Genomic DNA, 12626 nt, shown 5'->3' on the forward strand with positions numbered 1-12626 from the left:
ATACAATCCAAAAGACAGACAAAAGACAGACAAAATGAAAATAGAATTTACTGTAACCAGATCACTTCCTAGTTATGGTTGCCGTGCTGAGTGGAGATGTGAGGACTTCAAGTGGTTGAAGCAAAGAGTATATAAGCAATGTCAATGTAAGTTCTTTGGTTAGGGTGAGTAGTCACCCTGCTAACAGTTCCGAAAAAGAGGAAGAACAACAGAGGCAGAAAGAAAAAAAAGTCACATAGACATAGTGATACGCGGTACATATTTTGAATATATATGTATACATAATAACCCATGTTTTAAAGCTAAATTCGATCATGCTTACAGTTTTTGCCTTTTTCGCTTTGTGAACTGTATCAATAGGCTACATCACATTCACAATATTAATTTAACACCAAAGTCAGACGAAGATGCGTACACCACAGTTCCATCTTTATTGATTTTTACCCAAATCCATAAATCCTTCAAAACGTTGCTTTACACATAACAAGCGCCGTATCCTTATCACATCTTCGGCATGGGGCCAGTATAACGACTTACACGGTGGCAAAATTGTATCCATATTAATTTCAACCAAGAGCGAAAACCAGAATTAGTTTGGATGATTATACATGATGATTGATGACTATACATATACACACCGTATATATAAAAACATTGTAAGAAATCAGAAATTTGTGGGTGCTGGACATGTAAACTCCCCTCGTGGCCACTACCATGATTTCATCAGCAACAGAGACGAGCTCTTCCCCAAGTCTTCTTTATAGTAGACCCCCTAGGAGCAGACAGAACGCGACACCCAGCCCCAGCCCCAGGGACAGCGAGGCACAGCGCCCCCCAGAGGATGTTATGGCAACTACAGGGCTGCCTGTGACATTGGCGCCGGGAGCCGATGTAATGGCGAGCGTCGTCGCGGTAACGGCTTTGCCGATTGAGGCCGCGCACCTGCCGACATTCCCTGCCCGATCGATGACCACGAGCTCCACCGCGTCGGAGCAGCAGGGGGCGGTGTAGGACACCACCGTGACGTTTTCCCCCCCGGCCCCGGTCGCCGTGCTGGTATTGAGGGTCCCGTTGCCGAGGCGGAGGGTGACCCGGTCCACACCGGTGCCGTTACCATCGGTGACGTTAGCGGAGAGCTCCCAGATGGCGTCGCCATGGCTACAGACAACGGGGCAGTTGGAAGCCGATACGGTAACTGCCTGGCACTGGGGAGGGGTAAAGTCTGTGATCTGGAGAGAGAGAGAGAGAGAGGGAGAGGGAGAGGGAGAGGGAGAGGGAGAGGGAGAGGGAGAGGGAGAGGGAGAGGGAGAGGGAGAGGGAGAGGGAGAGGGAGAGGGAGAGATAATGGAAGAGGATTGAAAGACAAGGGGGGTGAGAAGAGATGAGGAGAGAAATAGACGAAAAGGATAGGATAGAATTCCTCTTTCGCTCATCATCACATCCCTCCATTCCAAGTTACCTTGGTGACCACGGAGAGTTGTAGGACGGCGTAGTTGGTGTCTGACGTCCCAGTGTTCTCCATCTCAATCGTCACGGTGATGTCCGTTCCCGAGGCGGTTGACGCGGGTGCTGTCAGGGTCACCGTGCCCTCGGCCGTTCCGCCGGTTGTCATGGTGACGGTGGCCGGGGAGGCGGAGACGAAGCCGCGATCGTTGGTGGCGCGGACGGCAAACGTTCCACTGGTTCCGTTGGCGGCCGTCACCGTGAAACGGAGGGAGACAGTGGAACCGGGTTCTAGAACCGTGGAGTTGGACACAGCCTTGGGAAGGTGGAGGAAGAGGAGGAGGAGGAAGATGAGGAGGGAGGGTAGTAGATGGGTAGTGTGACCTTTACTAGAATCCTCACTAAAAGGTGGGCGTGGTGAACTTTGACCCTGGGTACTCACAGTGACAGAGAAGCTGGAGGTCTTGACTTGTGTGGAGGCCTGTCTCTGGAAGCCACCACCTGTCTGTGACCTGGAGGGGGCGCTGTCTTCCCCCCTCAGGCGCACCACAAACTCTCCTTCCGGAACATCCGCGAGCGTTACCAGGAAGCTGCCTTCCCCTAGCGACCTCAGGGTTCCGTTGACCTCTCGTGACCCTGAGGCATCCACCAGGGAGACCTCTGACACAGTGGCCGTGTCACTTCCTGTCACCGTCACCAACAGGCTGGCATTGGCGCCTTGGTGACGGAGGAGACGAGGAGGGATAGAAAGAAAGATTGAGAGAAGTAATGACAGATGGAAGCGGAAGTAAGTGAGGGAGGAGGGTCGAAAAAAGACGAGAAAAGAGGTGTAGGACTTTTAAAATAAAGACTCAAAAATGTGATCTATTACTAAGTGTGCTACCCTGCTAGTAGGTGACCATCATTGGGATAACTGTTGACGATGACCTTACCTGAGAGGGGGCGTCCCTCTTTCAGACTGAAGTCCCCATGAGCTCCAGGGTTTGCTGCCTCCACAAAACTGTAGATGAAATTAAAAGAGCTCTGGCCTGGAAAAACACCACACACACACACACAGACACACACACACACACACACACACACACACAAGGACACACACACACACACAGGGACACACACACACACACACACAGGGACACACACACACACACACACAGGGACACACAGGGACACACACACAGACACACACACAGACACACACATACACAGACACACACATACACAGGGACACACACAGACACACACAGGGACACACACACAGACACACACACAGACACACAGGGACACACACACAGGGACACACACACACAGGGACACACACACACACACATACACAGGGACACACACACAGACACAGACACACACACAGGGACACACACAGACACAGACACACACACACAGACACACACACAGGGACACACACAGACACACACAGGGACACACACACAGACACACACACAGACACAGTGACACACACACGGACACACACAGACACACAGACACACACACAGGGACACACAGACACAGTGACACACACACAGACACACACACAGGGACACACACAGGGACACACACACACAGACACACACAGACACACACACACACACACAGCGACACACACAGACACAGTGACACACAGCCTGTGAATTGTGCTGGAAGACCTCTCAGGAAGCTAAGGGTTACTTAACATTAGGAGATTGCTGACCTATGACCTTCAGTGTATAGGGTTCTGTTGAGATGATTCTGATTTCCCATGATCCTGTCTGGTTGGCGCTGTTGAGGCTGATGCGGCGAAGGTTTCCCACGGTTTCCATGGTACCCAAAGGACCGCTGGTCTGGCTGTTCTGAGACACACCTGGAAGGTTGGTTACACACACATGCATATAGTTACACACCCACAAACACACAGCCCCTGGCCTGAACATTCTTCAGACACACACACACACACCTGTTGGGCTGCTCATGGCGAACGACAGGGATCCTCCAGTAATGTAGACGGTCAGGTTTTGAATGGAGCTGTCCACAGTGAAGGTGAAGTTCTCAGGCTTTCCTGGTGTTCTGGAGACCTGGAGTACTGTCACCTGTGATATTGAGTACAGGTATAGACCTGAGTCTAGTAAGATAAGTATAGACCAGAGTATAGTAAGAATGTGCCAGAATACATTCAGTACAGACCAGAGTATAGTAAGAATAGGGTGCCGGAACATAGTAATTATACACCTGAGAATAGTAAGTATAGACCAGAGAGTATTGGGTATATATGAGTATAGTCAGTAGGCACCAGAGTACCAGAGCGTTGCCGGAGGCGTCCTGGATGACGCTGGTGGCCTGGGGGAGTTCGGCCTTTGTGACCTCAATGGCCTGCCCTCCTGAGGCCCGGGCCAGGTCCCGGTACAGCTGGGCATCCGATTCGGGCAGACGGTTGGAAGTCCCGCCCACCGTGTCCCTACGACGCCGGCGACTGGAGCGGAGATTGTCGGTCAACATGAAGGTCACCTTGAGGAGGGAGGAAGGGAGGGAGTTGTGGAGAAGAAGAGTGAGGAGCTTTGCAAAGAACAGACAGAGAGAGAGAGAGAGAGAGAGAGAGAGAGAGAGAGAGAGAGAGAGAGAGAGAGAGAGAGAGAGAGAGAGAGAGAGAGAGAGAGAGAGAGAGAGAGAGAGAGAGAGAGAGAGAGAGAGAGAGAGAGAGAGAGAGAGAGTGAGAGAAGACAGAGACAGAGACAAGACAGAGTGAGAGAGAGAGAGACAGAGAGAGAGACAGAGAGAGAGAGAAAGAGAGAGAGAGAGAGACAGAGACAGATTGAGAGAGAGACAGAGAGAGAGACAGAGAGAGAGAGAGAGAGAGAGAGAAAGAGAGAGAGAGAAAGAGAGAGAGAGAGAGAGAGAGAGAGAGAGAGAGAGAGAGAGAGAGAGAGAGAGAGAGAGAGAGAGAGAGAGAGAGAGAGAGGAGAGAGAGAGAGAGAGAGAGAGAGACAGAGACAGAGACAGAGACATAGAGAGGAGGTGGAGAGCTCACCACAGACTTGGTGCTCTCTATGAGGGCAGGTGGACTGTGCTCTTCAAGGCGGCGTCTTTGGCCGGAGCATCCCGTGAACCACAAAGATCTCAGAAGACGGGGGTGCCCCCGTGAGGGCAAGGCTGGGAATCACACACACAGTGAGCCGTTAAGTACACACACATGCACACACTAATCAGGGGGTCAGGGTGGCTGAGTGGTCAGGGCTATGAATCAGAAGGTTGTTGGTTCGTGCCAAATGACGTTGTGTCCTTGGGCAAAGCACTTCACCCTAATTGCCTCGGGGGAGAATGTCCCTGTACTTACTGTAAGTCGCTCTGGATAAGAGCATCTGACAATGTAAATGTATATAACAAATAGTCATCAAAAGACGCACACACACCTAAAGTCCAGACAAACACACACACAGACACACACCTGTAGTCCAGACAGACATAACTCTGGTATGTCCCCCTCCGCCTTTTGCTTGCAGCTCATTGATCTTCTGCTTGAAAATGTCGGCATCTGTGGTCGTTAATAAAGGGCCAAAACCTACACACACACACACAACGAGATTACAAAACACAAGTGAACAAACACAACCTCAGTTGTGTCTTTTGAGTTGAATGACAGAATTATCGAGAATGGTCGGTCCGATCCACACAGACACACACACAGACACACACACAGACACACACACAGACACCCACACAGACACACACACAGACACACACACAGACACACACACTGTCAGCCCTACCAGGGTCGTTGAAGGGCACCAGGATGTAGGCGGAGGGCTCCTGCTGGCTTCCTCTCTTGCTGTCGATGATGGAGAAGGAGACACGCTTGGCCTCTGCGATGTCATCCTTCATGCTGCCTGTGGTGTCGATGACGAAACACAACACCGAGGACTGGGATAGGCCCATCAGACTGTGAGGGAGACACACAGAAACTGTGTGAGCCTCACCAACAAGTGAACACTTCCTCACCCTGTAGAGAATTCTAAATGCTCTATTCTAAACTCTTTATGCTAAACGCTCTATTCTAAACTCTTTATGTTAAACTCTCTATTCTAAACTCTCTATTCTAAACTCTCTATTCTAAACTCTCTATTCTAAAACTGGTTGTTCCCATCCTTCATTGTGATTGGCTATATCGCGTTCCATGCCGTTGTAAAATCCAGTATAACCTCACAGGTTGTCCTCATAACATTCTTTAACATTCCATATTACTGCGCATCGAATATTTCAAATTGAAAAAGACGGCAAAGATGTCCATCTGGCTGTTGCGTGGCAACGATTTATGTAGGAACTATACTTTGCAGTAGCGGAAGAATTACAGTTTATTATGAAACTATTTTTGTTTCTAATTGTTTTTATTGATGAAACCATATCAAATATTTGTAGTAACAGTTTTAGAAAAGCAATAAGCCCCGCAAGTCCGTGGTTTACGCTGATTTTAGAACAGGTAAGGGGTTTATCGGCACTCCGCTTCGCGTCGTGCCTAACAACTCCCCTTACCTGTTCTAAAATCAGCGTAAACCACAACCTCTTGGGGCTTATTGCTTAATTTTAAACTCTCTAGTCTAAACTCTCTATTCTAAAATCTCAGTTCTTAAACTCTCAGTTCTAAACTCTTACAGTAAATCAACTGTTTCAATTCTAAACTCTCAGTTCTAAATTCTAGACTCTCAGTTCTAAACTCTGGACTGTGTCCTCTCCAGGTTACCGTAGGAAGCCTCGGTCACCAGCGAAGGCCCTGATGTCCTCTAGCAGCTCTGTCGTAGCGGCAACCGCCACCTCTGCTGCCACCTGGTGCATGTGACCATGACTTGCACCCACGTCATCCTTGTTAATCCCTCCCACCGCATCCTGACCACTGGTCTGGTCGAACGAGCCCCCGTGACTGCATTTACCTGGACGAGGAACGTGTGTGTGAGATATGTGTGTGTGTGAGCAAGTAAGTGTGTGTAAGTATCAGTGTGTGTGTGTTTGAGTGGAGGTGTGGGTGTGTGTAAATGAGTCTGTGTATTTGAGTGTGAGTGTGAGTGTGTATGAGTCTGTATATGAGAGTGTGTTTCTGTGTTTGTCTGTGTGTGTGTGTGTGTGTGTGAATGAGTATGTGTATTTGAGTGTGTGTGTGTGTACCTGCAGGCTTGGCGGAGAACAGAAGGTTGAAGTACCCAGAGGTGAGCAGGCCCTGCTGTAGAACCTCAGACAGGATGTTGTCATTACAGTTTCCTGCCACACAGTTCCTACAAGTCGGAGTACTGGGATCTGGGCACAGGGAGCAGCTAATCAAAACGTGTGTGTGTATGGGTGTGTGGGAGTGTGTGTGTGTGGGAGTGTGTGGTGTGTGGGAGTGTGTGGTGTGTGGGAGTGTGTATGTTTGTGTGAGTGAACTCAAGGATAACCATGTACATTCTGTTAGCGGAACAACTGGTTCATCAGTAGAGGGAGAGTGTGAGTGTGCACGTGTGTGTGTGCACGCGTGTGTGTGCACGTGTGTGTGTGCACGTGTGTGTGTGGGTGTCTGTCCTATGAGCAGGGTTTGTGCGCTGAGTGACAGGAATGTGTGTGCGGGAGGTAAGTACATCCAAACAACTGAACTCCGATCTGATAGGTGAACCTATGAATGGTAGGTGGGGAAGAATGTTGACACTGACACACTGACTCAACCTTCTTTCATTTCGAACAGAAACACCGTTGTCTATGAGTAGACAGTTTCTCAATCGCTTGCACTGATCTCAATCACTGAGTTTCTTTGTCAGAAACATACAGAAATATGCATTCCGTATCACACACAAACCTGCCAGGTTGGTGAGAGGAAGGTCAGGTCGTATGAGGGTTGTGTAAGGGACCCTGTTTCCCAGCTCCACCCAGTTACTGTGACTGTAAAAATCCTACACACACATCATCATCATCATTAACATCATCCTAATTCATCACTGTATTCATAATGTATATAGTAATGTATCACAGACTGTCCTCCCCCTCTTCCTCTTCCTCCTCCTCTTCCTCCTCGTCTTCCTCACCTGCAGTGTGTGACAGACCCATCCCAGAACCAGTCTGCCTGAGAGGAAACGCTGAGCTTTCACACTCTCCTTCACGGCAGATACTCCTAGAATAGAGCAAAGCGCAGTAGCATCAGGAGGAGAGCACAGCAGCATAGAGTAGACCAGGGTCGAGTAAAGTAGAGTAGATTGTACACATAGATATGCAACTAATTAATGGCCATCCCCCTCCCCATCTCACTGCTCCCCCTCCCTCTCTCCCTCCCTCCCTCCCTCCCTCCCTCCCTCCCTCCCTCCCTCCCTCCCTCCCTCCCTCCCTCCCTCCCTCCCTCCCTCCCTCTCCCTCCCTCCCTCCCCCTCTCCTCCCTACCTGAGGTTATGACATCACGGCCTCCCGAGAACGCCTCGTCATCAAAGTGGTGCTTTTCACTCAGCGCCATGGCAACATCCACAAGCGCGTTGCTAAAATACAGTTTGGCTACGGCGGTGTGGAACGCGGTGAAGGAAAGGAGGGCTGAGCCGTCGGAGGAACACGCACTCTGAACCTTAGTCACCGTCAGGCTGTCATCAATCTGGAGGCCAGGAGGGTTTTGATTGGTTAATTGCTCAATTTAAAGTATTAAAGTATTGATTGATTTGTTGATTGATGGCATTGTACTATCTACCCTCCAACCGGACCGCTCACCGTCAGGCTGAAGCCCCGCCCCTCGGCCGTGGCGAGGGATTGGCAGGCCTCCGCTGTCTTCCGCAGGACGGCCCTCACCGTGATCTGACGGTGGGTCAGGGACTCCCCGTCCAGGGAGAAGAGGGGTTTGAAGGCCCTGAAGGGGCTTGGGAGGAGAAGACACAGCGCCACCCAGAGGAGGGAGGACGTCATGGCAGCAGACAGGAGCTCTGCACAGCTACGGGGGAGGATATCCCAGGACCGGGATGTGTGTGATAAGTATGTGTCTGCTAAGGTGTTTTGATGAATTGTCTAATACAGGCTCTATCAACCTGTTTTATTCCTCCCTCTTTCTCTATCTATCTCTTCCCTTCCTCTTTGCCTCTCTCTCCTCCTCTTCTGCTCCCTCTTTCAATCTACGAAACAAGATTAGATCCAGAGCTGTAAAAGATGGTACTACACAGAGACATACCCCCACTCTGTTTTCACAAACACACAGTGCAGTTGTCTCAACCTCTACTAAACTGTTTTAGGAATTTAAGGAAATTAATTATTAGAGTATAGTAGACTATGCAAGAATAATCAGTTAGCAGAGTGGTTAGGGAATCGGGCTAGTAATCAGAAGGTTGCTGGTTTGATCCCAGGCTGTGCCTGACTGTGTCCTTGGGCAAGGCACTTCACCCCACTTGCCTCGGGGGTATGTCTCTGTACTTACTGTAAGTCGCTCTGGATAAGAGCGTCTGCTAAATGACAAAAATGTAAACATTTTTAATGTAAATATGCGAGAGCAAGGGTGTTCAATCCTGGTCCTCGAGGTCCGCTGTCGTGTGTGTTTTCCCTGCTGATTCAAATGTATGATCGTTATCAGGCTTCCATAGAGCTTGATAACGACCCATTCATCAGGTGTGTCGGAGCAGGGAAATGTTTTAAACACAAAGACATAAAGGGCAGGGGTCCCCGAGGACCAGGGTTGAGATCCACTGTACCAGAGTATTCCCCTATCTTCAGACCTCACTACACCATGGATATCAGGAGGTCTGATCTGGGCAAACAAGCCCAGTCAGACCAACAGCCCACCTTTAAAGTCTCTCTTGTACAGTACAATTGGCTAAAGTAAAACTATTACACTTGGACACAGAAACACTGTAACAAAAAACTAAAAATCACAGAAATCCAAAAGTGAATCTAAAACAAAGACTAAACACATTGTTGTATCAAATTTGAGATAAAACAGAGGCATACCTGTGAGAAGAGGTGGGGTCCAGACCTTGACTAAGTGGAGTTCAAGTATGTGCGGATGTGCTTCAGAGTGTGTGCGAATGTGCTTCAGTCAGACTGTGTGTATTTATTGAGCAGGTGTATTTGCCTCCCCTTTTCGTGAGTCTGTGTATTCTAGCATTTTCTGATTCTCCTTGCTTAAGTGTGTATATATGTGTGTGCGTGAGTGTGTGTGAGAATATGTGTGTGTGTGTTTGTTTGTGTGAGAATGTGTGTGTGTGTTTGTGTGAGAGTGTGTATTCTCACTGTCCGCTCTTTTCTTCTGAGTCACTCCTGGTTGCAGTGATAAGAGTTATCTTATTAAAAGTTACATATCACCTATGTTGGGGTTTTTACCATAGGTGGAGAGAGACAAGTAGAGAGAGACAGGTAGAGACAAGTAGAGAGAAAGACAGGTAGAGAGAGACAGTCAAAGAGAGAAAGCCAGGCAGAGAGACACAGGGAGAGAGAGACAGGTACATTTATCCATTTAGCAGACGCTTTCAGAGGGTAGAGATAGAGAGACAGGTTGAGAGAGACAGGTAGAGACAGAGAGACAGGTTGAGAGAAACAGTGAGAGACAGGTAGAGAGAGACAGGTAGAGACAGAGAGACAGGTTGAGAGAAACAGTGAGAGAGAGACAGGTTGAGAGAAACAGTGAGAGAGAGACAGTTAGAGAGAGACAGGTTGTCACGAACCCGGCTCAGGGGTTGAGACAGAACAAAGGGGAACACATGCGCGAGAACTATATGCTGTGGTAATTTATTAAAGAATACTAATTTAACATAACTAAACGTGAGGTATGCAAGTCAGTAAGTCAGTGGTGTACATGTGTGTGAGTGTCTCATGATAGCGAGCAGTGTTGAAAGGTGTATTAACAAAAGTCAAAAGATTGCCACAACTCAAAACAAAAGCGTGCTGTGGACAAACGGAAGGGTTGTCTCTCTCTTCTGACGTCCTCTTAAAGGGGAGGAAACCACCGGGCCCAGGTGTAGCCACTTGACGGCTGAGGAGGCCATCACACAGGTAGAGAGACAGGTGGAGAGAAAGACAGGTAGAGAGAGACAGGTAGAGAGAGAGACAGACAGAGAGACGTTGGTCAGGTGAGGTGAAACAGAGAAGCAACAGAAACAACCACCAAGTAGGAATGTCCATTGTGACAAAGCAGCTTTAAACTAAAGATACGGTTTGGCTCAGGAGGTATTCGTTGTTGATGTTGAAGGAGTGTACAGTTAGTGTGTGTGTCACTTGTGCATGTGTGACAACTGGGCAAGTGTATGTGTGTCTGTCACCATTTGTCACTTGTGCATGTGTGTGTCAATTGTGCATGTGTGTCATTCATGCACGACTGTGTGTGTGTGCCAACATAAGTGTGTGTAACTGGGTGTGAACTGCTCAGCAAGACTGTGAGTTATAGTTCCACAGTCCTGCTACTGCCATGGTGTAACTCAGAGGGGTGGTGTATTACACTGATGATGAGCAAGTCTAATGACCTTAATATTCTGTGCTATTTATTGGTAATGGGAACTAAGGTATGTGTGTGTGTTCAGAGCAATGGGTTTTGACATTTACATTTTACATTTACATTTAGTCATTTAGCAGACGCTCTTATCCAGAGCGACTTACAGTAAGTACAGGGACATTCCCCCCGAGGCAAGTAGGGTGAAGTGCCTTGCCCAAGAACACAACATCATGTGGCACGGCGGGGAATCGAACCGGCAACCTTCTGATTACTAGCCCGACTCCCTCACCGCTTAGCCATCTGACTCCCTACATTCAGGTGCATATGAAAGGTAGGCATCCTCAGTTGATGATGCAAAATGACAAACACACACACACATCAGAGGCATGATGACACACATCAGAGGCATGATGACACACATCAGTGGCATGATGACACACATCAGTGGCATGATGACACACATCAGAGGCATGATGACACACATCAGAGGCATGATGACACACATCAGTGGCATGATGACACACATCAGAGGCATGATGACACACATCAGAGGCATGATGACACACATCAGAGGCATGATGACACACATCAGTGGCATGATGACACACATGAACGTCACTTTACATTGCAGCTGGTCCTGTGGAACAATTGACCACATTTGATTTGTGTGTCTAGAGCAAATTGCTTGTTTAGCTGAAAAAACTGAGACTTAAACCAGGACCCAAGACTTTTCTGTTGTGAAATAGACGTTTTTACTATATGCTTCTGTCAATTCTGAAACAACCAAACCTTATAAATGTATTTATTTATACAGTCTTTTTTAGTCTCTGTCACGTCAATGTCACAAATATTTATCTGTCAGTTGAGCATGTGTGTCTCAGTCATTTCTGTGTGTGTGTGTGTGTGTGCCAACAAATGTGTGTGTGTGTGTCAGGCGTGTAGCCAGTAATGGGCCAGGCCGGCACTGCCCACATTACTCACTGGCCCACCCAGGCAAGTTTAATCATAATACATTTTTAGTTTATTTTTATTAGATAAGAACTTGAGCGATCCACAGACACGCACTGGAGCTCCGTATCCGGAGCAGTGAGTAAAGTACTGACGTTACTCTACTTAGAAGTGCTTGCTGAATATGCTGAAAGCAGCAGCCAATCGAAGGTTGAGGCGCAGTCCCTGCTGCAACAAATACAAACAAAAAAGTTCTGATTTAAATTTTTACTTGTCACAGTTATTATTTCAGATGAGCAATTTTAGCACACACAGGGTTTAAAAAGCCCAAAATTGTCAGTCTCAGAGTGCATCGACCTAATTGGGCAACTAAAAAAGAGAGCTTTGCTCGGTTTAGAGATAATTCAGGGTGTGACATTTTTTTTCTAGGAAAAACTATAGGCCCAATTTTGCACTGGCCCTTCTGCCTACGCCCCTGATCTGGGTGTGAAAAGTGGTGTGAACTGCTCAGTGAAACTGTGAGTTTCAGTTCCACAGTCCTGCTACTGATGTGACAGAGGAGGAGACACCAATATGTGTGTGTGTTGCATTTTTGGATTGCAATTGCATCTGCGATGGTAGTTTGAGTTGAGAATGTGGGTCAGACACACAATAACTGCTGATCGAGTGTGTGTGTGTGTGTCTTGTGGGCTTTCTTGGACAAGTACATAAGTAGAGCCCGATGACAGTTTGCTAAAGACCCCGATACTCCGTCACCCTGGTAAGTTCACCTTCAAAATTAAATTAAATGATGTGTGTGTGTGGTGTTGGATGGGGGGTTAAGGCAGAAGTAAAGGGAATACTT

The 12626-nt window shown here is 48.1% G+C and overlaps 1 protein-coding gene across 1 annotated transcript; it reads right to left on the reverse strand.

Annotated features, from left to right (window-relative positions):
• Positions 1-73: 73 nt before the first annotated feature.
• On the reverse strand, positions 74-9814 carry LOC124484613 (von Willebrand factor A domain-containing protein 7-like). Its single transcript, XM_047045604.1, is given in 20 exon segments — positions 74-1229; positions 1460-1759; positions 1886-2160; positions 2376-2471; positions 3149-3298; positions 3392-3524; positions 3733-3939; positions 4460-4489; positions 4492-4533; positions 4536-4581; positions 4875-4912; positions 4914-4990; positions 5199-5368; positions 6167-6353; positions 6586-6714; positions 7247-7340; positions 7473-7558; positions 7822-8023; positions 8137-8353; positions 9358-9814. Coding segments are annotated over 19 exon segments (2925 nt in total). The 5' UTR covers positions 8329-8353; positions 9358-9814; the 3' UTR covers positions 74-758.
• Positions 9815-12626: the final 2812 nt, after the last annotated feature.

Source organism: Hypomesus transpacificus, chromosome 22 (assembly GCF_021917145.1).
Source record: "Hypomesus transpacificus isolate Combined female chromosome 22, fHypTra1, whole genome shotgun sequence".
NCBI classification, from domain to species: domain Eukaryota; kingdom Metazoa; phylum Chordata; class Actinopteri; order Osmeriformes; family Osmeridae; genus Hypomesus; species Hypomesus transpacificus.